The sequence below is a fragment of the Myxine glutinosa genome, chromosome 8 (assembly GCF_964187855.1).
Source record: "Myxine glutinosa chromosome 8, kmMyxGlut1.1, whole genome shotgun sequence".
Classification (NCBI taxonomy): Eukaryota; Metazoa; Chordata; class Myxini; order Myxiniformes; family Myxinidae; genus Myxine; species Myxine glutinosa.
In genome coordinates, this window is record NC_136268.1 from 158,895 (window position 1) to 185,000 (window position 26,106).

At 51.4% G+C, this 26,106-nt stretch overlaps 1 protein-coding gene across 3 annotated transcripts in view; it reads right to left on the bottom strand.

The window, feature by feature from the left end:
• The window catches only part of LOC137432259 (switch-associated protein 70), a 96,842-nt gene that overhangs the window by 6,562 nt on the left and 64,174 nt on the right, over positions 1 to 26,106 (bottom strand). For all 3 annotated transcript variants that reach the window (XM_078782850.1, XM_078782851.1, XM_078782852.1), the window contains 2 exons: positions 2,608 to 2,774; positions 1,597 to 1,795 (listed from right to left, as the gene is read on the bottom strand). In XM_078782850.1, coding sequence (XP_078638976.1) covers positions 1,597 to 1,795; positions 2,608 to 2,774 — 366 coding nt within the window. The remainder of the gene's footprint in view (positions 1 to 1,596; positions 1,796 to 2,607; positions 2,775 to 26,106) is intronic.

A 26,106-nucleotide genomic window follows, 5' to 3' on the forward strand; every position in this document is an offset into this window, starting at 1 on the left:
GCCATTCCAGTGTTGCTTTGGGTGTATGCTTGGGGTTATTGTTCTGTTGGAATGTAAATCTTCCACACAGTCCAAGGTCTTTTGCACTCTGAAACAGGTTCTCCTCAAGGATTTGACTGTATTTGGAACAATGGTTCCCTCTATCTTTCGAAGTCTCCCAGTCCCAACCTCTGAAAAGCATCCCCATAGTATGATGCTGCCACCACCATGCATCATGGTAGGGATGGTGTTTGATGGGTAATGAGATGTGCTCAGTTTCCACCAGATGTAGTGCTTTGCATTCAGGCCAAACAGTTCAACAGTTCACCAGATGTAGTGCTACGACCACACGCCCTCAGACACAAACATCTATAGTCTTCTTGCAAAACAATAACTATACTTTTTTTTCCAGCAAGTAATGCGCAGACTCGACCCACCAAGGGAGTGGGTACTCTACCTGCTAGCTGTAACTAGAAGAAAGAAGACTTTTATCATTTGAGCATTGTTCAGATTCATACCTCATCGATGGAGCTCACTGCTTTTTAAAATGTAATCAACCACATCAGTTTCACCCCAAAGTGGATGCGAGTGAGTGAGTGAGTGAGTGAGTGAGTGAGTGAGTGAGTGAGTGAGAGTGTCCACATCCATATATTTTTGCTGCAATCACCTGACCGATCGATGCGAAACTTTATACATAATATTGATGCCATATGGAGAATATTTTATTGCCAACATTGATGTCATAGGTCACATGGTATGGCAGCTATATTGGATTAAAGGATTTTTTTTGAGAATTTTCTCCAAAACCGCTCAACGAAAAAAATATAAATTTGTCATATGTCATCAACTTCCTGTGGGGGTATATCAGGTGACAACGATGACGTCATTGATGAAGTGGTATTCCAGCCTATTCGGTTAAATTGAAATCCTTATCCGAAAAATCTGAAACTTCATATATCTGATATATTCATTTATTTGTGGTGAAGAATTAAATTTAGGACGTACATAACTCATCCCAAGAAACTATGTGACATAATAGGGTGAATGGATGATACGGGTCTATGGGCCATAATAACAGTGGGCCATAATAGAGCTTTCAGTTAACGATGGTATTTTTGTTTAGAATGAACGCGCCAGGCGAGACGATGCACTATATGACTATCTATGCGCCCTACGACTATCTATGCACCCTTCGACTATCTATGCGCCCTACGACCACGCGCCCTATGACCACGCGCCCTATGACCACGCGCCCTATGACCACGCGCCCTACGACCATGCGCTCTACGACCACGCGCTCTACGACCACGCTCCCTATGACCATGCGCTCTATGACCACGCGCTCTACGACCACACTCCCTACGCGACCACGCACCCTACGACTATGTGCTCTATATGAGTGCCACTCTAGTTAATTATGTGTTTAAAATATCTCAACATCCCATCTGTTTTCTTCATTATTTTACCTTTTTTTTTTTTTAAGTACATTTAGATTTTGTTAAAAATTAAAAGTGCTATTTTGGAAATCAAATTGATTATCCTCACCTCTGCCCAAAACAGCACCAAATTAAATGCCCCACAAGTGTTCACACAAATGAGCATTTCCAGTATAAGTACCTGGTGCTTGCGCTGCGCTTCCTCCCTTTCTGACTCAAGATTGTGCAGCTGCTGGTTGGCATTTTCCAAAGCTTGCTGTCGCTCGATGCTCTCACGCTCGAGCTCGGCCTTCTCACGACGCGTGGCGTTCAGTTCCTGCTCCTGCTCTTCCTGCAAGTGCTCCAATTCTTCACGCTTGCACTCCTCATCGCGCAGCAGCCTGCGAACATGACAGCCATCAAGAACAGCCATTTTGCTTTGAGGGAGAACAACTCTGGATAACGCATGCTGTAGTGTTCAGGATGATCAGCTTGTGCACATTCCTCTCCGTTTTGTAGGCACCGTGAGGGATAGAAACAAAGCCTCATGTGCCGAGAGCAAATCTGACTGAGAACCTGTCTTTTCTATTTGTATGGAGTCAGGAAGCAACAAGTCAATTTATGGCTGAACAAGGTGTACAATTTATGCCTCTCACCCCCATAGCAATAATTCATCAATGTGTGTGCTGGCCGTCCCTTGGATGGACGATAAACTTTGCGTCCCGTCTGCCGGAATTAGCTGGTGTACGTTAAAGATCTGTTTTGATCATCGCTGAAGATGTGGGGCCTGGCAGACAGAGCCGCGTGCGAGTACGGCGAGCCTGAGCAGACTGCCGAACACATAATTACCACCTGTCCCCTATACAGACCACCTTCAGAAGCCGGCCTCTTCGACGTAGGACCAGAGACGAGGGCATGGCTGCACGACACTGAGCTGGCCATCTGATGATACACGAAAGAAGAAGTTAAAGATCCCACGGTGTCCTTCACTAAGTGTAAGCGAGCTATCGCCAGCACCCTGGCCAAAATCCAAATTCCCGCCCTGACTTTGTCAGAATGTCAGAATGCTGACTCATCAAATATTGTAACCGGAGCCACAAAGAAACTGCTTCGGCAGCAACGAGGCTCTGAATACAGCACGATTCAGGATCTGATATGACGCCCCTGAAGTTAACACAGCAGAATTCAAAAGGGAAGGAGAAGTGTTGAATACCTGGCCTGTAGCTCACGTGCAGCCTCTTCCTCATGCTTGGCCTGGCGCTCCGCTTCGAGTGCAGCAGACAGCTGCTGGTACATCTCTTCCAGCTCACGGATGCGCTCTTGGTGTGCTTTCGTCTCTACTTCACGAGCCTTAATCTCGACTTCCATCTCTGCTATCACCTGCAAAGAGAACAAATGGGAAAGAAGGCTTTAACCTGAGCATGACAGGCAACAGGGAATACACAATTCAAAATGGATCACCTTCACTGTCTCCTTCAAACACCTGGTGGCACCTTGTCAAGTCTGTCTCTGGTGTATGTTCCCCCTCCAGCGCTTCCTTCACTTCAAATGGCACCACAGCCGACTCTGCACGTGAGAAGGCCAAAAGCCTCAATTCTGTTTGTTTCCCAATCTAGTGTACCCACCACTCACTTCCTCCACAAACCCTACCCGCTTGGACCCAACTGCCCCGGATACTGTCTTTTCCACTCGAGTAGGTGGAGAGGTTTCTTGCAAACATAGACTCCAATTCTGCGATAGCCCAGATGATGGCATCAGTGCATGTGTCCTAAACACCTGCTCTGCTGCTCTTTATTTCTGCTCTGTTCACTTGATAATTATCTCAGGGTCAGTTTCCATCTACCTGGAAGTTCGAAAACATCACTGCAATATACTAGCAATGTGCAAAAATGGATCCTCAACTACAGGGCTAAAAGCTTGTTTCCCATTATTATAAGCAAGAGCATGGAATCTGTCATTGCAGTTGACATGAAATACTTCATTTTCTCTAAAGGCCTGATCTCTGATCATTGGTTCCATTTCAGATCATGTCGTTCTACTCTTGACATGCTGCTTCTATGCTCCCAACATTGGATGGAAGCCATCAATCTCAGACATAAGATCAAGGGCACCTCCCTGGACATATCCTGCTCTCCAAACTCTTTGCTTATGGCATTCAAGGCCACCTCTTCTCATGGATCACAGACTTCCTTCACTCCCATAGTTAGTGTTGCTCTTAACCAGATCCTCCCAACCTCTCTCCCTGTCAAGGCTAGAGTGTCCCAAAGCACTCTAGCTCTCTCCCTGTCAAGGCTAGAGTGTCCCAAAGCAGTGTCTTGTGCCCAGTCTTGTTCCTAAAATCATCAACGATCTTTGATTTCCTGGAAACTCCTTATCTCTTTGCTGATGATTGATTCCACCTTCTGCGGTATGTATCACATCCTTCAGACAGGCAGACAACAGTCTCTTCCCTCTTTGCAGACCTTCATATAGAATCAGGGGCAAGTCCAACACTTGGAATATGTCTTTCAACCCTGAGAAAATCCCACACACTCATCTGGTCTCTCCGAAATGACCGTCTGGCAAGCCCTCCTGTGTATTTCCTAAACAAACCACTTGAAGTGAAGTCATTCAAACTTTTCGGCCTCAACATCAACCATAACCTTTCTTTGGCAGACCATATTTCCAAGATGGCCTCCAAAGCCAGCTGCAGACTGGGCATCTTCCGTTGTGCAATGCCTTAGCCACTGAACTTTTGACAACCTACAAGGCCTTCATTTGCAGCTTAATGGAATACTGCCCTTCCCTTTGGACTGGCACCACCCCTGCCTTGCGACTTTCCCTGTCCATGCATGTTGGATCGTGTGTGCCTGTCGGGCTGTGTGTGCTCGTCGCACCATGTGTCGTTGGTTGTTATCTCCAAATGCGGGTTTCAGAAGGTGGAACGGAGCCCTCCCAGGTCTCGATGCACGTGTATGTATATATGTATTGTTGCGAATATGGAATTTGGCCTCCATATCCGCTTGTAAATATTCCCCTATTTCTCTAATACTCCCCAACTTTCCCCAATCCCCCATTCCCTAGTCCCATTGCATGTAAATAACACTCAGTAGAGCCGACCTTCCCCTTATTCCCCCATTAAATGTCGTGCCCAGGTCCACCGCACCACACGTAGACAACTTTCGGACATCTTCCTAGTTATTCTTATTCTATGTCAGTTAAGGCCTCGTCTCCATTAATTATGACTCTTCGTTGCACCAGAATGTGATTATATGGCATCAGTAGTGAGTTTAGGACCTTTCCCATACCTCCTCCCATCTTCTTCCCCAAACAACAACAATAACAACAACTACAACAACAATTACAACTACAACTACGACTACAACAACAGAGGGGCGGGGAGTGTGCGTCCTCACACCGGCTCGGTTACCCGCCATGACCATGCGCTCCACGGCGTTACCCCGAAGGGGCTGGCTGTCAGCTCCTCGTCAGGGGCGGAGCCAGTAACCCCCCCACGCACCCAATGAGAAGCAACGTGCCGATTCCATCTGGGGCGGAGCTAACGAGCCGAGGGCGTGTCACTCCCCGCCGGATATACGCGGCCCCGCGCCGGATGTGACGTCAGATGCGCCTCAGCTTGGAGAGAGAAGCCACAGCCACCCCCAGCGCGACGATACCTCCCCGCATCTTTGGACCGGACCGGACCGTACTGTACCCTGCTTTGAGCCAAGAGTGCACCTTGAGCCATCGCTATCTGCCTTTCCTTGCCATCAACCCCCGTGTGAGTCAGCCTTGTCCCGTTTACCTGTCGTCTGTCCGGGGTTAATGTAAGAGTGTGTCTAAGTGCCTGTCTTCCTGTAATATACCTCTAGCCCCTGTAATCTGACCTTTCCGTACGAATATAATCTCCTCCGGAGGTCTTGAGAATTGAAACATTGGTGTCGTATTGTGTTATTGTAATCCAGCCGGGTGTCTTCTTTTTCTTATTGAGCCAGCATCGCGCGACTAGTCAACGTTCGGGCACAATCGGGTAACTTGTGCAGACGTGGTCATACCATAAAACCGCTCGGTAAATAACATCCAAGCCACGTCTGTAACAATTGGTGTCGGGAGTGAGATTCGAGGCCCGACCAAATTTTGAAAAAAAAAAACGAATAGAGGAAAAAAAAAAAAATTTGGTCAAAATTTGGAGCGGCCGAAATTTGGATTTGTTTTACGAAACTCGAATTTTGCAAGTCGCGCTATGGCGGATCAAGACGGCTGGGGTCCGGTAGGGGAGAGTGAAGCAGGGTCGGTCCAGGACCAAAGTGAGACACGTGAGGAGAGCGAAACAGCGGGGGTAGCAGACGCGCGAAATGGCGCCTCGCTGGTCACCGCGCCGGCGACCGTGACAGCGCCCCTGGTGGATTTGGACTTGTTTTTTTTGCAAATGAAGGCCCTTATGGCCCAGAATAATGAAGAAATGGCAAACAGAATGGGGAACCGGATGGATGCTCAGGGTGAGCAATTGGGAGACCAAATTAGAGGTTTGAAAAGCAGTATGGGACAAATGGGAAACGAAATGGGGGTAATGAGGGACGAAGCGAGGGGTACCAGTGAGGGATTAGACAATAATTTTAAGGGATTAGACATGAAATTTGGGAAATTAGACGATAGATTAGGGGAAATACAGGAGGGGTTAACGGGGGTAGAAAACAGAATGGCCGCTCAAGAGAATCAAATGGAAGGGATGCAAAAAGGGTTAGAGGGGTTAGAAAACACCATGGAAGGCAAATTGAGGGACATGAGGGACCAAGCGGAAAGGGAAGTTAACCAAATGGGGCAGCAGATAGAGGGGGTCAGAATGGGGGTAGAAACCAAACTGGATGCTCACAGGGAGGAAATGGAGCAGATGAGGGTGGCATCTGGGCAGGAGATGCAAGTGATGGGAGAGGAGATCAGAAGAGGAGTGAGTGAGGAGGTCGGAGGAGTGCGCGAGGAGGTGAGGCACTGTAAGGAGCGCATGGAGAAAGAGGTGAGAAAGGGGACTGTAAAATTGCAAGGTGGTATAGAGGAGTTGACGCTGGGAGTAGAACAACTGACAGTGGGACAAAAGGAGTTGGGGGACCAGGTAAAGAAGAACACAGCGGTAATAGAGGGTTTAAAATCGACACAGAAGGAGATGAAAAAGGACGTAGGGGTAATTAAAAAAGAGTGTCAGACGGTACATGAGGACCTGACGAGGAAAATGGACAAGGTGGTAGAGGTAATGGAGGTTAAAGAGCGGGAGGTGCGGGAGCACATAGAAAAAAATAAAGTGGAGTTAGAGGAAGAACTTAAAGGGGCGCACGAAGAGATGAAGGAGATGAAGCAAAAATTAGAAGAAGTGGAAGAAGGGGTGAGCGAAATTAAAAAGCGACGGAGAGAGGATAAGAAAGAGATAAAAGAGGAGGTAAAAGAATTGGTCCAGAGTCTGTGTTCGGATCGTGATGATGTGCTCATTAACCGGATGAGGGATTCGCAGGTGATGGAGGAGAAGCGAAGAGAAAGAGGACCCGGTGTAAGTGGTGACCAATATGGTCGTGCGTATGATGCGCCAGGTGATTTAATAAGCTTGGGGGTCGAGATAGACCCGGATGTTCGTGAGAGGCCAAGAGTGAGGTGTATGGCTGGTCCGGAGGGTATGGAACGAGAGGTGCGAGGTGTGGGTGAGCAAGGTTGTGGTGGTGGTGGTATGGAATGGGTAGCGGGTTGCGGAGGTGTGACCCATGCATCAACACCAACAGGGGTAGTTGTTGGAGGGACCGGGGAGGCACGAGAGCCCCTTGGGGGTAGTGTACTGTGGGGGCCCGGCCGGTTCGGCCCCGCGCTGACCCCGCAAGGGGCGACGCACGGGGTCCGGCAGGCGGGCAACGACTCACATATGAGGTGGTCCCACAAGGTCCCACTCGCGCCGTATGACGGCAAGAGTGATCTACGCGCGTACCTGGCGCAGTTCGACTGTGTGTGTAAGGGCAACGGTTGGGGTGAGGACGAAGGTGGAGTACACCTGGTGGCCGCATTGCGCGGCGCGGCGGCGGAGGTGCTGACGGCATTACCAGCGGGTGCTCTCACCCTGCCAGCCCTCCGCGACGCCCTAATTAATCGATTTGGAATAGAACAGCAGAGCGAGCTTGTTAAAGCTCAGCTCGCGCTGCGAAAGCGCAAGCCCCAGGAAGCCATCGGGGAACTTGCCCACGACATTCGCCGCGCAGTGGGGATCGCACATGCTAGCATGGCAGCGGATTCCCGGGAAAGCCTGGCGCTGGACCATTTTATCCAGGCCCTCCCGGATATTGAGCTCCGGCAACAGCTCGCCATGTGGCGCCCGCAGACTCTGAGCCAGGCGGCTGACGCTGCGGCCCGTTGGGAAGCAGCGAGGCCCCTGGCCCGGGGGGGCGAGCGTCTCGCAATGGCGGTCCGCCAGATGGGACCCCCGATGGAGGGCGGACCCCTTAGGGGGCCCGCCCCCGACGTGGGTCCTGACCTGGCGGGCATGGTCCGGAGGCTGGTGGACCAGCGCCTGGCAGGACCTGGACCATGGCAGGCGGCCCCGGAGGTGGCCCGCGGTGGACCACGAGCGGGTAATCCAATTCGGACCTACAGGGGGGGGAATTTGGAATTCCGGAGGCAAGCACCTTACCAGGTGAGGTGCTATACCTGCAACCGCCTGGGTCACCTGGCGCGGCACTGTCGAAACGCGCGCCGGGATGATCCCCGGCAGTTGAGGTCCTCAACTCCGCCCAGGGGGGAGCGGGTTAGCCGACCCCAGACACCCCCCCGCCAGACCCCGGGAAACTAGAAGGTGTCGGGCACGTAGGGCGGTGTTCGGCAGCAGAGGATGGAGGAGAGCCCTCATTGACGCGACAGGTCATTTATTGTGGCCAAATTGGAACCGGTAGCCTGACAATTAGATGCAAAATTGCCGGCGTGGGGGTAGACGCCGTAGTGGACACAGGAGCTAGCGCCACGATCATCAGCCCTGTGGTCCTTGATTCGAGCGCAGGTGGCTGGGATAAGATCCAGCGCCTGCAAAATTATAGTTTGCAGCTTGCTACCGGGGTAACGGCCCCGATCATAGGGCGTGGTTCTGTGACCCTCAAGTTAGGGTCGGTAAGGAGGGAGATAGATGTTTGGGTGGCGGAGGTGTGCGACCCATGTTTAATAGGGTTGGACCTGTTGACTGCCAGCGGTTGTAAAATCGACTTGTGCCGGGGGATCCTGCAGGTGGGAGTAGAAGAGCTGCCGTTAGGGGGAGTGAGCACGGCCGAGAGAGCGGAGCTGGAGGCTTCCGAGGCCGTGACCATCCCCCCAAGGGCCGAGGCGATAGTGCCGGCCCGATGGGCAGCTCGCCCAACATGGCAGGAGTCCTGCGGCCTGGTCGAACCGGTGGCAGCGCAGTCCATACCGGGTTTAATCGTGGGCCGCACCCTTGTAAAAACGTACGGACCGGTAGTGGCCGTCCGAGTAATAAATATGAGTACAGAACCACGCACTATAGTAAGGGGCACGAGGGTAGCTGGCTGCACCCCCGTTGAGGAAGTCGCGACAGTGAGGGGCGAGAACGTCCAGCCGAGCCGACCCCGGGGGGAGCCTTCAATAACAAGTAGGAATTGGCCCGATCCCATTTGCGAGATGGTAAATCGTAGCAGCGTAGAGTTGGGAGGTACCCAGAGGGAGGCCTTACACAAACTGGTTGGGTCCCATTTGGACCTCTTCTCCCTGTCCACCGAGGATATTGGACGTACGGGCCTGGTGAAACATCAGATCCACACCGGTGAGGCCCGGCCTATTCGTCAGGCCGCCCGACGGCTCCCTTGGAGCAAGAGGGCGGAAGCTGACGAGCAGGTTGCAAAAATGCTCGACGCAGGTGTGATCGAGCCCTCGGGAAGTCCTTGGATGTCACCTGTTGTGCTGGTCAAAAAGAAGGATGGGACCACGCGGTTCTGCGTGGACTATCGCCAGCTAAACAACGTGACACTCAAGGACTCATATCCCCTGCCAAGGATTGATGACACCCTCGATGCCGTTGCGGGCTCAAATTGGTTCACAACTTTGGACCTCAAGAGTGGGTATTGGCAGGTGGAGATGGATAGGGCAGGGAAGGAGAAAACGGCATTTTCCACAGGTAAGGGACTGTATCAGTTTACTGTGATGCCGTTTGGTTTGTGTAACGCCCCCGCCACCTTTGAGAGATTGATGGAGCATGTACTAGGCGGCATGCCATGGCAATCATGCCTGGTGTACCTGGATGACGTCCTGGTACATGCCCAAACGTTCCCCCAGGCACTAGCTAATTTGGACCAGGTGTTCGGGTGCCTCAGACAGGCAGGGTTGAAGCTGAACCCGAGTAAGTGCACTTTGTTTGCAAGAGAGGTGGCCTATCTAGGTCACGTGATTGGCCGCGAGGGGGTAAAAACAGACCCAGACAAAATTAAAGCGGTAGAGGAGTGGCCCGCACCACGTACCATCAAAGAGGTGCGGGGATTTTTGGGACTCTGCTCCTACTACCGGCGCTTTGTGGCGAAATTTGCGGAGTTGGCCCGTCCCCTCCACCGGCTTACGGAGAAGGGGACGCGATTTAATTGGACACGGGAGTGCCACGAGGCCTTCCAAAAATTGAAGGGGTGTCTAACATCCGCACCCCTTCTAGCTTACCCCACTGGTGACGGGACATTTACCCTGGACACGGATGCGAGCCAGGAAGGATTGGGCGCAGTTTTGTCTCAGACACAGGAGGGCGTGGAGAGAGTGATTGGTTATTATAGTCGGGCCTTAAGTAGGCCCGAGAGAAATTATTGCGTCACTCGCAAAGAGTTATTGGCTATGCTGGCTGCCATGAACCATTTCCACCCGTACTTGTACGGGCGGAAATTTTTGGTTAGAACTGACCATTCCTCCTTGCAATGGCTCCTTCGGTTCAAGGAACCGGAGGGCCAAATTGCAAGGTGGTTGGAAAAGTTGCAGCAGTACGATTTTGATGTGGCCCATAGGGCCGGGAAGGCCCATGGTAATGCGGACGCACTCTCTCGGCGTCCTTGTCTGGGGGAAAACTGTAAATTTTGTGCGAGACACGAGGAGAGGGAGCAATTGGGCGATTCCGCCCCGATTCTCGTCGTCCGGGCAACCCGGGTGAGAGGGCCAATTTTGCCACTAACCGCGGACGAGGAATTTGGAGAGTTGGCTTGGAGCACGGCCCAGCAGGAGGATCCTGTTCTGGGGCCGGTGTTCCAATGGGTCAAATTGGGGCAAAGACCAAAGGGGGAAGAGGTCACCCCCCTCGGGGCACAAACAAAGGCATATTGGGCTCAGTGGCAGACCCTGGAATTGAAAGGCAACATCTTGTATCGCAAGTGGGTGGAGGTTCCCTCTGATCGAACTTCCTGGCTGGTGATAGTCCCTGACAAATTCAAGAACGTCATATTGCAACAGGTGCATGGTACCCGCTCCGGCGGCCATTTGGGCAGGACAAAGACAATATCTCGGGTCCGCCGGAGGTTCTATTGGGTGAATATGGGGCGCGACATACAGGACTGGTGTCGGAGATGCGACGCCTGTTCTGCCAAAAAGGGACCAGCACGGAGGATGAGGGCCCCCCTTCAATTACATCAGGTGGGGGCCCCCCTTGAGCGGGTGGCTATGGATATTCTAGGACCGCTGCCCCGCACCCGCCAAGGTAATAAGTATATCCTCGTTGTAATGGACTATTTCACCAAGTGGCCGGAGGCCTACGCCCTCCCCAACCAAGAAGCAGGGGTGGTAGCGCAGGCCTTCGTGGAAGGATTTGTGTGCCGGCATGGGATTCCACAGGAGTTGCACACCGACCAGGGACGAAATTTTGAGAGCAAATTGCTAAAAGATGTGTGCAGTCTCCTGTCAATTCGAAAAACCAGAACAACGCCTTTAAGACCTCAATCTGACGGGATGGTGGAAAGATTCAATCGAACTCTAATCCAACAACTGGCACTGTTCACCACCACCCGTCAGGATGACTGGGACGAACATCTCCCTTACTTGCTCATGGCCTACCGAACCAGCCAGCACGGGGCCACCGCATGCAGTCCAGCGTTGCTTATGTATGGGCGGGAGTTACGGGCTCCCGCCGACTTGCTATGCGGTCCCGTGCCAGACACAGTGGTTAACCCGCCGAGGGAGGGGTACGCACGTCACCTAGAGGAAGGCATGGAGCTAGTCCATGCCTTCGCCCGCCGCCAACTCCATCTGGCGGGGGAAAAGATGAAGCGCAGGTACGACGACCGGAGCCAGGGGAGTCAATACGCTCCGGGGATGAAGATTTGGTTCTTTAATCCCCGGAGGCGAAAGGGAAGGTGCCCAAAACTCACCTCCCCCTGGCAAGGCCCAGGAGTCGTCCTGTCGCAAATCTGTGACGTGGTCATTAAGATCAAAATGGGGCCACGAGCCCTCCCTCGGATCGTCCACGCCGACCGGATAAGACCTTACACCGGCGAGCAGGCGCCCCCGTGGATTGCCTCGGCTTTAGATGCCGAGGCGGGACCCAGTACCTCTGAATAAGGGGGGCTTATTAGTGCCAGAGGACTGGGGGATTGAGGAGCGATAGGCCCGGTGGGAGAGGGTGGCATCCCTGCCACCTTTCCCAGGGGGGGCAAAGGAGCAATAGCTTATGGGGTGTATGGCAGTGAAAACTAGCCCGGGTGGGTTAGGATATTGTGTGTAGGGATCTAGAGAAGATGACCTTAGGTAACGTTAAGGTTAGTTAGTGACTGATACCTGTAGTGGGGACGCAGGTAGATTAGTGTGGATTATAATGACGAGGGAGCGCAATAGTTAAAGGGACGACTGGGAAGCGCAAGTTTCAGAAGGGAGTAGTTAGCTGAGATGATGCTGTGTGTGTGAGGATTGAACAAGTGTGATTGCACAGGTGTGCAACTGGACAGGTGTGTGGAGCAGTGTATGAGTAGTGAGTGTTGTGGATCAGCGCGAATGCGCTTGGGGAGAGAAGGGTGCAGGTGGCACCAGGTGTGAGAGCACAGGTGTGCAGGTACAGGTGTGTGGAGAGAGTTGGAGTGAGTGGTACGGAGTGGTGTGCATGGTGCGAAGGTGTGGATGGGGGAAGAGTGGACCCCTTTCACGAGTACCCGGGGCGGGTAGTGTAAGTGTTAGGTAGAGGGTGCAGGTAAATTGTGGTTGGATATTGGCATTTGTGGTGCGGTTGCAGAATGGTGTTGTGAATGGGTGCATTAGTGTTGTGGAAATGGCTGGGCGTGTAGCCTGTTAGTGTGTGTAGTTGGTTGGGCACTCCACCACTGTGAGGATGTCGGCCAGGTGAGGCCGCAGGTGGGCTCTGGGAGCCGGTAGTTGTGAGTGGGTGCCTGAGGATCCCGGGTGTGGATCGGGCAGCCCAGTGCCAGAGAGGGCACGGAGTGGGGAGAGAGCCAGAGGGCCTTCCCCAGGTAGTTAGGTTAGGGTAAGGAGCAGGTAAGCTCGGAGGCAACTGCAGTGGTGGAGGTGTGCAGGTGGGTAGACCCACTGGGAGAGGTACACGCCGCAGCCCAGAAATTGTGCGAGGGCACCGGGAGATGAATCGGGGGAGTGAGACCCCAAATTGAAAAGCACCACAGGTTGGCCAATGGGAATTGGTTTTTAGAACCCATAGAGTAAGAGGGCCAATGGTTTGGCCGGAGAAAGACCCCGGGTAGTGTAAAGTTGTTAAAGTCATTTAGGAAATAGTTAGGATTGAAGAACCTGTCGCACCATACGCAGCCACTTACCTGTGGTGATGATGATGACTCCACACCTGTGTTTTCTTTGTTTGTGTTGCAGAAATGAGAATTGCTGTTGGATTTGTGAGACGCATCACGACGTGGATGAGACATTGGGGTGATTCCATCTCTCCCTCCCTAGGAGGGACTGATGATGAATTGGTGATGGCAAATTTTGATGTTGAGTTGGAGATGGCAAATTTTGATGAGAGTTGAAAATGGCAAATTTGATTGGTTAGGAGGGAGAGAAGACGAATTTGGTATATGGGAGGAACGGGGAAGACAGTAGGGATGTTTGTTGATTTGTAAAGTAGATGTTTATGGGTAGTGTTGTGTTGTGTGGATACAGTAAGGGGTAAGGGAGGGGCCATGTAGGTTACCTGGTGGGGGGGGGGGGGCGTACGATAGGAACGTACCTGTCTCACCTGGTTCCCATGTGCCCCCAGTGTGCATCACCTTACATTGCGTGCACTTTTGCGCCCTTACCACCTTACTCACTTGTTTCTTCTTTTGTCTCCCACCTCCGAGGATCTGGCTTTGGGGTAGAGAGAGAGGAGAGAGAGGTGCTGGCTGCGCAGTTGTGGGCCTGCACTTTCGCTGTTTGCTGCCGGGATCGATACACCATATGGACCGCAATGTTTGTGGCCACCCACAATGGACCGCAGTTCGTTTGCGGCCAAGCACCACCCGGGGATGGACCTATGGATCAACGTGGCACCTATGCCATACAGGTGAACCACTAATAGTTAACACCACCAAGTGCACCACAAGAAGAGCAAGAGACACCTGCAGGGTTAGGGGTTGTCGAATTTATTTTTATTCCAATGAACAATGGTGACTGCACCGATTGGTGGTGGGGTGGTGCTGTTGATGCTCGGGAAGGGTGCTCTGCACGTTATTAAAGGCCGTCGGCCACAGAGCACTCGTGGGTTGGTGTATCGATGCTGGCAAGCGCGCTCTCTCTATGCATAACATCTGCATGTGTTCCTCCAAAAAAACAGGTCCTGGATCGTAGTGTAAATAGCAGCGTAGTCTTGTAAATAATGCTCCCTACCGGCTGTATGTTTAGTTTGAGAATTCTTTCCGGATTCGGTTATCCTGTGGGTGTGTTTCTGTGAGGAGAAGGGTGCAACGTCGCAGGGGGACATATTTACTCATTTGTGAATATCTGTAAAACTGTCGCACTCAGGGTAGAGTCAATAGTAGAGGGAACTACATTGCGTGCCACACTAAAGTAGGTAAAAATTTATCGGGTCGGGACGCCCCGAGGGTAGAGAAGGGTGCAATGTTGCGAATATGGAATTTGGCCTCCATATCCGCTTGTAAATATTCCCCTATTTCTCTAATACTCCCCAACTTTCCCCAATCCCCCATTCCCTAGTCCCATTGCATGTAAATAACACTCAGTAGAGCCGACCTTCCCCTTATTCCCCCATTAAATGTCGTGCCCAGGTCCACCGCACCACACGTAGACAACTTTCGGACATCTTCCTAGTTATTCTTATTCTATGTCAGTTAAGGCCTCGTCTCCATTAATTATGACTCTTCGTTGCACCAGAATGTGATTATATGGCATCAGTAGTGAGTTTAGGACCTTTCCCATACCTCCTCCCATCTTCTTCCCCAAACAACAACAATAACAACAACTACAACAACAATTACAACTACAACTACGACTACAACAACAGAGGGGCGGGGAGTGTGCGTCCTCACACCGGCTCGGTTACCCGCCATGACCATGCGCTCCACGGCGTTACCCCGAAGGGGCTGGCTGTCAGCTCCTCGTCAGGGGCGGAGCCAGTAACCCCCCCACGCACCCAATGAGAAGCAACGTGCCGATTCCATCTGGGGCGGAGCTAACGAGCCGAGGGCGTGTCACTCCCCGCCGGATATACGCGGCCCCGCGCCGGATGTGACGTCAGATGCGCCTCAGCTTGGAGAGAGAAGCCACAGCCACCCCCAGCGCGACGATACCTCCCCGCATCTTTGGACCGGACCGGACCGTACTGTACCCTGCTTTGAGCCAAGAGTGCACCTTGAGCCATCGCTATCTGCCTTTCCTTGCCATCAACCCCCGTGTGAGTCAGCCTTGTCCCGTTTACCTGTCGTCTGTCCGGGGTTAATGTAAGAGTGTGTCTAAGTGCCTGTCTTCCTGTAATATACCTCTAGCCCCTGTAATCTGACCTTTCCGTACGAATATAATCTCCTCCGGAGGTCTTGAGAATTGAAACATTGGTGTCGTATTGTGTTATTGTAATCCAGCCGGGTGTCTTCTTTTTCTTATTGAGCCAGCATCGCGCGACTAGTCAACGTTCGGGCACAATCGGGTAACTTGTGCAGACGTGGTCATACCATAAAACCGCTCGGTAAATAACATCCAAGCCACGTCTGTAACAGTATGTATGTATGTATGTATGTATGTATGTATGTATGTATGTATGTATGTATGTATGTATGTATATATATATATATATATATATATATATATATATATATAAACCACCTTTAGAGGCCATGTTTCCCCGCAAAGCGGGGGTTGGCCTTTTTCGGGAACCGTGGTTGTTGTTGTTTTTCGGTCCCCTTTTTGAAGCAATGTTTTACGGCCGGATGCCCTTCCTGACGCCAACCCTTTTTGCCACCTTTAACGACAAACAGGGAATTACCAGTGAAATGGTACTCAATTTGCCGACCTCGGAAGGATGACAGGCTGAGTCAACCCCCCTGGCGTTAATTCAGCGATCGACCGGGATTCGAACCCAGGATCCTAGGATCCTAAGCCGGCACCCTAGCCGCTAGCCCAACACCAGGTATCCAGGCCCAACAGTTGTGTATATATATATATATATATATATATATATATATATATATATATATATATATACATATATATATATATATATACATATATATATATATATATATAACTGTAAGAAATAGTAGAAACTCCAAAGTACGAGCAGGGCGTCTCATTTGTATTGAATAAATAATCGTTAGATTAAATAAGACGCGGACGTAGCTTCAGGACGTCGATCTTTAATTGTCGACAAGCTTTCGACCAACAAAGGTCTTCTTCTGAGTCTACAAAAACAGCAGGCATGTATATCAGTCAAGTATGTATAGTGATATGTGTGTGAGATGTGTGATGTGTGTAGAAAATGCATACAGAAGGAAGAGCCACGCCAAAGCTCACTCACCGGCCCCAAGTTCAACGGAAGTGACCGTTTGCGTTTTTTCAGCTGTTCCACCTCCTGCGTCAGGTCCTCTATGCCCCCTTGTAACTTTACAGTCCCCTTTCTCACCTCCTTCTCCATGTGCTCCTTACAGTGCCTCACCTCCTCGCACACTCCTCCGACCTCCTCACTCACACCTCTTCTGATCTCTTCTCCCATCACTTGCATCTCCTGCCCAGATGCCACCCTCATCTGCTCCATTTCCTCCCTGTGAGCATCCAGTTTGGTTTCTACCCCCATTCTGACCCCCTCTATCTGCTGCCCCATTTGTTTAACTTCCCTTTCCGCTTGGTCCCTCATGTCCCTCAATTTGCCTTCCATACTGTTTTCTAACCCCTCTAACCCCTTTTGCATCCCTTCCATTTGATTCTCTTGAGCGGCCATTCTGTTTTCTACCCCCATTAACCCATGTTTCACCCCTTCTATCCCATTGTCTAACCCCTCTAATTTCTTGTCTAATCCCTCACCGGTACCCCTCGCTTCGTCCCTCATTACCCCCATTTGGTTTCCCATTACCCCCAATTGCTCACTCTGAGCCCTCGCTTCGTCCCTCATTACCCCCATTTGGCCCTCCAATCGCTCACCCAATCGCTCACTATCAGCCCTCATTTCCTCCCTCATTTTCTCGCTATTCTGGGCCATAAGGGCCTTCATTTGTATGAAAAAAAGGTCCAAATCTACCAGCGGCGCTACCACGGTCGCGGGCGTGGTCGCCGTGGCCATGTGCGAGGCGCCATTTTGCGCGCCCGTAACCTCGTGCGCGACGACGCTATTTTGCGAGCCTGCCACCCTCACTGCTTCGCTCTCCTCTTGTCCCTCAATTTCGTCCTGGATCGACCCTGCCTCACTCTCCTCTACCGGAACCCAGCCGTCTTGGTCTGCCATAGCGCGACTTTCAAAATTCAGGTTTTTTTTTTTTTTTTTTTGTAAAACACAATTAAATTTCGCCGTTATAATTTCGAGCGCGTGAAACGCGCTCCGGGACCGATCCCACTTCCCGACACCAATTGTTACTCTAATAGTACAATTGGTGTTCCAAAATTTGGGCCTAACAAATTTAGTCCCAGGTCCGAATCCCACTCCTGACACCAATTGTTACGGACACGACTTATTAAGATGTTATGCTGGGCCGAGCAGAATGGCCACCGTGTTCGCACAAGTTACCCGATTATACTCGAACGTTGGCCGAATCGCGCTACGCTAGATCAATGAAGGAAAGGACACAACGGCTGGGTTAAATGACACGACACCAGGGGTACAGTTCTCAAGACCTCCGGAGGAGGATATAATATGGGATATGCAGAACGTTTAGATTACACGGCACAAGAGGTACAGCACAGAAAGGTGGGCACTTATACACGGTCTTATCTTATTCCCGACAGACCACAGACAAACGGGACAAGACTGACTCACACAGGGATTGATGGCAGGGGAGGGCAGGCAGTCGATGGCTCAAGGTGCACCTTCGCTCAGGGGCAGAATCGACCCGGTCCGGTCCAAAAGATTCAGGGAGGTGTCTCAGCGCTCGGAGGTGGCGTCCTTCTTTGTCCAAGCTGAGGCGCATCTGACGTCACTTCCGTCTTCCTGTGATATCCAGCGGGGAGTGACACGCCCTCGGCTCGTTAGCTCCGCCCCAGATGGAATCGGTCCGCCGCTTCTTATTGGGTGCGGGGGGTTACCGGGCTCCGCCCTTGACGAGGAGCTGACAGTCAGCCCCTGAGTGGTAACCCCGTCGGAGCACATGGGCAATGGCGGCTAACCAAGCCGGAGTGAGGACGCGCACTCCCCGCGCCGCTGTTGTTGTTGTTGGTGTTGTTGTTTCATGAGGAAGAGATGCGGGGAGGTATTGGGAGGTCCTAAACTTACTACTGGTGCCATACAATCACATTCTGGTGCAACGAAGAGTCAGAATTAATGGAAACGAGTCCTTAACTGACATAGACTAAGAATAACTAGCAAGATGTCCTATAGTTGTCTACGTGAGATGTGGTGACCCTGGGCACGACATCTAATGGGGGAAAAAGGGGAAGGTCGGGGCTACAGAGTGTTGTTTACAGACAATGGGACTAGGGAATGGGGGATTGGGGATAGTTGGGGAGTATTGGGGAAATAGGGGAATATTTACAAGCGGATATGGATGGAGGCCAAATCCCATATCCGCAACAATATATATATATACAGTGGAACCTTGACTTACGAGTTTAATTCGTTCCGTGACCGAGCTCGTAACTCAAATTGCTCGTATCTCAAATCAAATTTCCCCATTGAAATGCATTGAAATGCTATTAATCCGTTCCAGCCCGCCAAAAACCACACCAATTTTTTTTAAAATATACAGTATATATAAAAATATCTCGCGCTTTATATTTCACCTGTATGCAGCATACAAGTTGGCAGGATGGCCTGGACTGGAGGTACGCACACTTGACTCTAAAGTCTAAACTGTCCAGCCTGGGTTTGAATCCCGACCCAGCTATAACCTGTCATGGGTGAATCACAGGCAGGGTGATTCATCAATGTGTGTACCGCTAAACTGGGCGCCCCGTTTGCGTCCCATTAGTTGTTGGATGTTAAGGATCTCGCCGTGTTTTCCACAAAGAGAAGGCGAGCTATCGCCGGCACTCTGAACAAGTTGTGGCCTGGCATGTTCTTCTCCTCTGCCGTTATATACGTCCTCCTCGGCACCTCGCTCATGTTTTTCGACGATTGCGTGTTTTATATCCAAGCACAAGTTTTATATAAAACACGACGATTGCGTGTTTTATATCCAGAAGTTGTGGCCTGGCATGCTCTTGTCCTCTGCCGTTATATACGTCCTCCTCGACACCTCGCTCATGTTTTTCGACGATTGCGTGTTTTATATCCAAGCACATCATCCTCTTCTTCTTCTCAGCACTGCACTTGCCACTCACTTTCTTAGGCCCCATGGTTAAAACTAAGAAATTTTCCGAAATAACCAAAATGCGAAAACAAAAATGCAGCGCTATACGACAGAGATACGTACTGTACTTGCACGGCAAGATAACCACGTGACCAGAACCCACCTGGCGGCGCAAACTCGAAATAACCAAAATGCGAAAACAAAAATGCAGCGCTATACGACAGAGATACGTACTGTACTTGCACGGCAAGATAACCACGTGACCAGAACCCACCTGGCGGCGCAAACTCGAAATAACCAAAATGCGAAAACAAAAATGCAGCGCTATACGACAGAGATACGTACTGTACTTGCACGGCAAGATAACCACGTGACCGGGTGGCGAAAGCTCGTAACTCGGATCTCGGCTCGCATCTCAAAGCAATAAACCGCCCGAGCGACGGCTCGTATCTCAAAAAACTCGTAAGTCGGGGCACTCGTAAGTCAAGGTTCCACTGTATATATATATATAGTTGCGGAAATGAGGACTGTATATTTTTTTTTATTGTGTAAATTATTATTATTGTTTATTCTGCGGCCCCTGCCTCCGGAGCTGTGTAAAGGTTAAAGGGCATCCCATAATTAGTCCACAAGCATACACGTCAGCCAATAATAGAATACCCCTGTTTGATAGTTATATCTTATTCTGTGTTTTAGAGTAAGGCTGTCTCTCCCATTAATTGAAGTACTCCATTGCACCAGTGAAAGAATAGATCCCCTTTCATTCCCATCCCCAAAATCTCCATTTCCTTTCACATCCCCTTTCGTCATTGCCGAGCCTCGATTGCCAATTACCTCCCCTCCAAAACCACCATTGAACAAGTGCTCGGGTCGGGGAAGAGGAGCGTGCCCGCCCGTCGTCATCAAGGGCGGAGCCAGAGGGTCGCATGACCAACCAGGGCCGAGGTGAGCACACCGATGGGCGTGTCCTGAAGGCCGGCGGCTTGATCGCTGGAGGCGCTATAAAGGCGCACGCGCAAGAAGCGTTGGGGGGTCAGCAAGTGGCGTCGGTGGTCAGTTGGTGGTCAGTTGGTTGCGTTGGTTGCGGTGAGGAGTCGGTGGTGGTGGTCAGTGGTTGCGTTGGTTGCGGTGAGGAGTCGGTGGTGAGGAGTGAGTGGACCAAGAAAGAGTTGAGGGTTTGGACCAGACGAGTCAGACAAGTCCTGGGAAAGCAGCGGAGGCCACAGCAGCAACAACACCCAACAGCCACTTGGGGCCTGGACGGCGGTTTTGAGCGGGGCCGTGAAGGGGCGGCGGCTGCTAGGCGCGCCGATCGTGCTGCAGGGCCCCCTTGGACCTTCCTCTCCCTCCAGCCGTCCACCTCCTGCCTTTCCACCCTTCTTGTGTACGTGAGTTTGTTTTGTTTGTTCTGTCCCTGGGTTAATTAAGTCTGTATAAGCTAGTATTTGCACTGTGTCACCTGCGTCTTATGTGTTGTAAATAAACGTGACTGCTTTCTTTTTGCTTGTGTGTACAATAAATCCAATTACTCTTCTGTCCGTCTTCTCGTTTATTCCTTTTCCTCTTTGCATTTCGTCGTTTTAGTCTTTTCCAGATTGGGCAGCTGCGGTGCGATACGGCCAAAGTTCTGGGTGAATCGGGTGAGTCGGGGAACAACTGTTCGGTCGCGGAGCCTTCGCTCGGCAAACAACATCCTAAACCGCGATCAGTAACAATTGGTAGTCAGGAGTTGGGATTCGAACCGGGGACTAAATTTATTTAGCCCAAATTTTGGAACACCAATTGTGTTATTACAGTAACAATTGGTGTCGAGGAGTGGGATACGAGGCCCGAAGCGCGCTTAACGCGCTCAAAATTACGAGCTGCTGAAAAATTGTGTTTTAAAGAAATAAAACCCGAATTTTGAAATCGCGCCATGGCTGGACAAGGCGACGGGATGCCGGTGGGAGAGATACAGATAGACGGGGTAGAATCGACCCAGGACCTCGGGGAAATGTATGTGGAGAAAATGGTGGAGGAGAGTAAAGAAGGTGTGGTTGAGGGGGTATCAGACACACAAAATGGCGCTCTTGCGCACGAGGTTGGGGCAGCTGGGGCCGCACCCTTTGTACTACCAACGGTGGCCCAAATGCAAGCCTTCATGGCCCAATTCATGGTGGAAATGCAGAAAGAAAACGACATTATGGAACGAATGGAAAACAGAATGAGGGCTGATAGTGAGCGAATAACGAAAGAATTGGGAAACCAAATTGAAGCAACAACGAACGGAATGAGGGCCGAAAGGGAGCAGAGGGACAGAGACCGCAAGTTGGGCGAAAGGGTCCCAGGGGTGCACGAGGAGGTAACGCGGGTCGAGAAGCGCCGGTTGAACGAAGTTGAGAAAAACACGGGTACAATGACGGGGGTAGAAATCGCGACATGGGGTTTGGAAAAGCCGGCGACCGCTGAGGTAGAGGAGGGTGTTTTATTAAAGCCAACGGTCGTCGAGGTGAATAAAGAAAAAGCAGTGCTGGGAATTAAAATTGAAGAGATGACGGAGGTAGCCCGGGAATTGCAGGCAGAAATGGAATATGTACAAAGTCCCTGCTCACATCACGATGCTGTGCTTAACCCGAATGGAAGTTTGCAGGTTTTGGTGCAGGGAGGAAGAAGAACCCCGAAGGTGAGACGTGCTGTGTATTGTGCGGGGAGATTTTGTAAGAGGATGTTTGGCGACAAAAGAATTTTCGCGCGCTTGGGATCGAGGAGGCATCCGGGCGTTGGTGAAGGGTCCCGTGTGAGTGGAAATGGCACGCGTGGGAGGAAAAAGTGTGCGTCGGTGAGTGGGTGTGTTATAAAGTGTGGGAGCGAAACCGAGTGCGAGCGAGAATGCACGTCGGTGTGTACGGAGTGTACGTGCGAGGGTGAGAGTGACACGAGGAGTGAGTTGGTGGTGGAGCGGGTGCGAGAATGCACGCTTGGAATGGTTGAGGGTGTGCGAGGAAGCACACCTGAGTTAGTGGTAGCGCGGGTGTGGGAGAGCCCATGTGAGCGTGTTAGTGGGTGGATGCAAGAGTGCACGCCCATGGTGAGTGTTACGGAGGACGTAACGGAGGAGAGTTGTGGACCAAAGTGTGCGCAAGAGTGTGCGCGAGAGGTGTGGTGACAGGGAGAGCGTTGGTGGATTGTACGGACGGCGTTGGAATGCCGGGTTTTGTGAGGGTGAAAGGGGTAGCGTATGCGTGTGAGCATGCAGGTGAAGCATCGACGGTAACCGGGTTAGCGGTTAGGGCGACGGATAGCCGATGCGAGCACTCGGGGCGTGGGGTGCTTTGTTGGGTGCGAGGCCCGGCGCGGGTCGATGCTGCGTCGCTTCTCTTCGAAGCGTCGTTCCGATTCGAGCTTGGCCCCGCCCCGCACGGTCGAGTCCGGGCCTTGGCGGGCGAGGCGACCGGTCCGGTTCAAGGGCGAGTGGGAGGAAGCGGAACGGTGCCCCCTCGCGGGGACGGGGTTCCGACCGGGGGAGATTGAGCCATCGGGCCCGGGACCGCAAGGTGCCGCGCCGAGATGGTGCGTGGAATCTCGGCCCAACCAAACCACCTCCCTTGAACCGAAAGCCGGATGGATTCAACCTGCAGGTGACCAAACCACCCGAATTCATTGCACGGCCTTACGAACCGAGTTTAATGATGTCACGACGCACCGAGGCTAGGATATAGCGGACTGTGATGATGGTGATAGTGATAGTGATAGTGATTTGATACGAAATTTAGAAAAGTGAATAGATTGGCAGTAAATGGAAAATTTTTGATTTGTTGGATTTGGACGAGCGAAATTGATAGGACCTCCCCGATGTGGTGGGATGGCTAATCCACCATCCCTCACAGGGTGGGGCAAATGCGCTATAGATTATGGGGTGTATGGCAGTGAAAACTAGCCCGGGTGGGTTAGGATATCGTGTGTAGGGATCTAGCGAAGATGACATTAGGTAACGTTAAGGTTAGTTAGTGACAAGGATACCTGTAGTGGGGACGCAGGTAGATTAGTGTGGATTATAATGACGAGGGAGCGCAATAGTTTAAAGGGGCGACTGGGAAGCGCAAGTTTCAGAGGGGAGTAGTTAGCTGAGATGATGCCGTGTGTTTGAGGATTGAACAGGTGTGATTGCACAGTTGTGCAACTGAACAGGTGTGTGGAGCAGTGTATGAGTGAGTGAAGGTGATTGTGTATTGTGCTGACCCAATGGTCCAGGAAGAGGAGGAGGGTGCAGGTGGCACCAGGTATGATTGCACAGGTGTGCAACGACAGGTGAATGGAGGACAGGTGTATGGAATAAATGGTATGGAGTATTGGAATGGATGGTCGTGGAGTGAGTATGGTGGAAATTGTGGAGTGGAGTGGATGCTGCGAAGGTGTGAATGGGGGAAGAGTGGACCCCCATCACGGATACCCGGGGCGGGTAGTGTAAGTGTTAGGTAGAGGGTACAGGTAAATTGTGGTTGGATATTGGCATCTGTGGTGCGGGTGAAAGAATGGTCTTTGGATGGGTGCATTAGTGTTGTGGAAATGGCTGGGCGTGTAGCCTGTTAGTGTGTGTAGTTGGTTTGGGCACTCCACCACTGTGAGGATGTCGGCCAGGTGAGGCCGCAGGTGGGCTCTGGGAGCCGGTAGTTGTTGTGGATGGGGCCCGAGGATCCGGAGGACGGACCCGGGTAGCCCAGTGCCAGAGGGCACCAAGGGGTGACAGAACCAGGAGGGGTCTTCCCCAGTTAGTTAGGTTAGGGTGAGGAGCTAGGTAAGCTCGGGTGGCAACTACAGTGGTGGAGGTGTGCAGGTGGGTAGACCTGCTGGGAGAGCTACACGTCGCAGCCCAGAAATTGTGCGAGGGCACCGGGAGATGAATCGGGGGAGTGAGACCCCAAATTGAGAAGCACCACAGTTTGGGCAATGGGAATTGGTTTTTAGAACCCATAGTGTAAGTTGGCCAATGGATTGGCGGGGAAAGACCCCGGGTAGTGTAAAGTGTGTTAAAATCATTTAGAGGATAGTTAAGATGAAGGATCTCCTCGCACCATCTGCATCCACTCATCTGAGGTGACAGGTACTCCACACCATGCCATGTTTTGATTATTTTTTACTGTGCAAATGTTTGGATTGTGAGACGCATCATGACGTGGGTGTGACATTGTGCGTAATTCCATCTCTCCCTCCTTATGAGGATTGATGACGAATTGGGTGATGGCAAATTTTGGATAGTGGGGGAGTGAAGACGAATTTGGTATAGGAGAAATATGGGGAAGACGTGACAGTAGTGACGAATTTGTAAATGGGTAGATTTTGTAAATATGGGGTAAGGGCAAGGGTAGTGTAGGTGACAGGGGGGTGACGTACGGTAGGGACGAGCTTTCTCACTTCGCCCTCCGTACGCATTTCGCCTTGCATTGCCTTATTGATGTGTACCCTTGTGACCTTACCCCTCGCTCAATTGTCTCTTTTTGTCTCCCACATGACCTGTGCGCCATTGGGCGCCGAGGGGAGCGTGCGTGGGTCGGCCATTGTGCCGCCCGAAATTCCCAGAACCAGCTGTCTGCATCGATGCACCACATTATGGACCACATGCCTGTGGCCGAGCACCACTTATGGACCCCATGGGTTGGGGCATGGCCCCTCTGCTGGAACCGGCCATGAGGGCCCGAAATCTTGCTGGCGGACCTTGGCCACAGGGCACCGATGTCCCACAGGTGAACCACACGTAGTCGGCCCTGTGGGCCATAAATAAAGAAAATAAAAAGGACACATTGGGCACACTTTATTGCAAATAGGCCGCCAGTAAGAAAATGAAAGAATGACAACATCTGGAAGACCAAATAATAATAACCAGCAGAGGGAGCCGAAGAGCAAGAGATCACCTGCAGGGTTAGGGGTTGTTGATTTTATTTTTATTGAACATGCATTGAACACTGATGAACTATGGTGACTGCACCGATTGGTGCTTGGGTGTGTATTGGTGCGTTTTTGGGTGCGTTCATGGTGCATTGATGCAGAGCAGACTGTCTCCCCCCCCAGAAAGAACAATCACAGGTCCTGGGTTAGTCTTGTAAATAAAAATAGCGTCATTGTAAATAATGCTCCCCACCATCAGTGTGTAGTTTGAAGACCATTCCGCAATTCGGTTAACTGTGGGCGTAAGTCTGTTAGGCAGGGTGCAATGGAGCAGCGGGACACATTTATTTATGTTTTAAAACTGTCGCACTCAGGGTCAGGTTAAAAGTAGAGGGAACTACACCTACGTGTCACACTAAATAAAAAAAGTTGTAGGCCCGGGCCGTGCCAAAGAGGAGGAGGGTGCAGTGTTGCGGATATGAGGACTGTATATTTTTTTTTATTGTGTAAATTATTATTATTGTTTATTCTGCACCCCCTGCCTCCGGAGCTGTGTAAAGGTGAAAGGGCATCCCATAATTAGTCCACAAGCATACACGTCAGCCAATAATAGAATACCCCTGTTTGATAGTTATATCTTATTCTGTGTTTTAGAGTAAGGCTGTGTCTCCCATTAATTGAAGTACTCCATTGCACCAGTGAAAGAGAATAGATCCCCTTTCATTCCCATCCCCAAAATCTCCATTTCCTTTCACATCCCCTTTCGTCATTGCCGAGCCTCGATTGCCAATTACCTCCCCTCCAAAACCACCATTGAACAAGTGCTCAGGTCGGGGAAGAGGGGCGTGCCCGCCCGTCGTCATCAAGGGCGGAGCCAGAGGGTCGCATGACCAACCAGGGCCGAGGTGAGCACACCGATGGGCGTGTCCTGAAGGCCGGCGGCTTGATCGCTGGATGCGCTATAAAGGCGCGCGCGCAAGAAGCGTTGGGGGGTCAGCAAG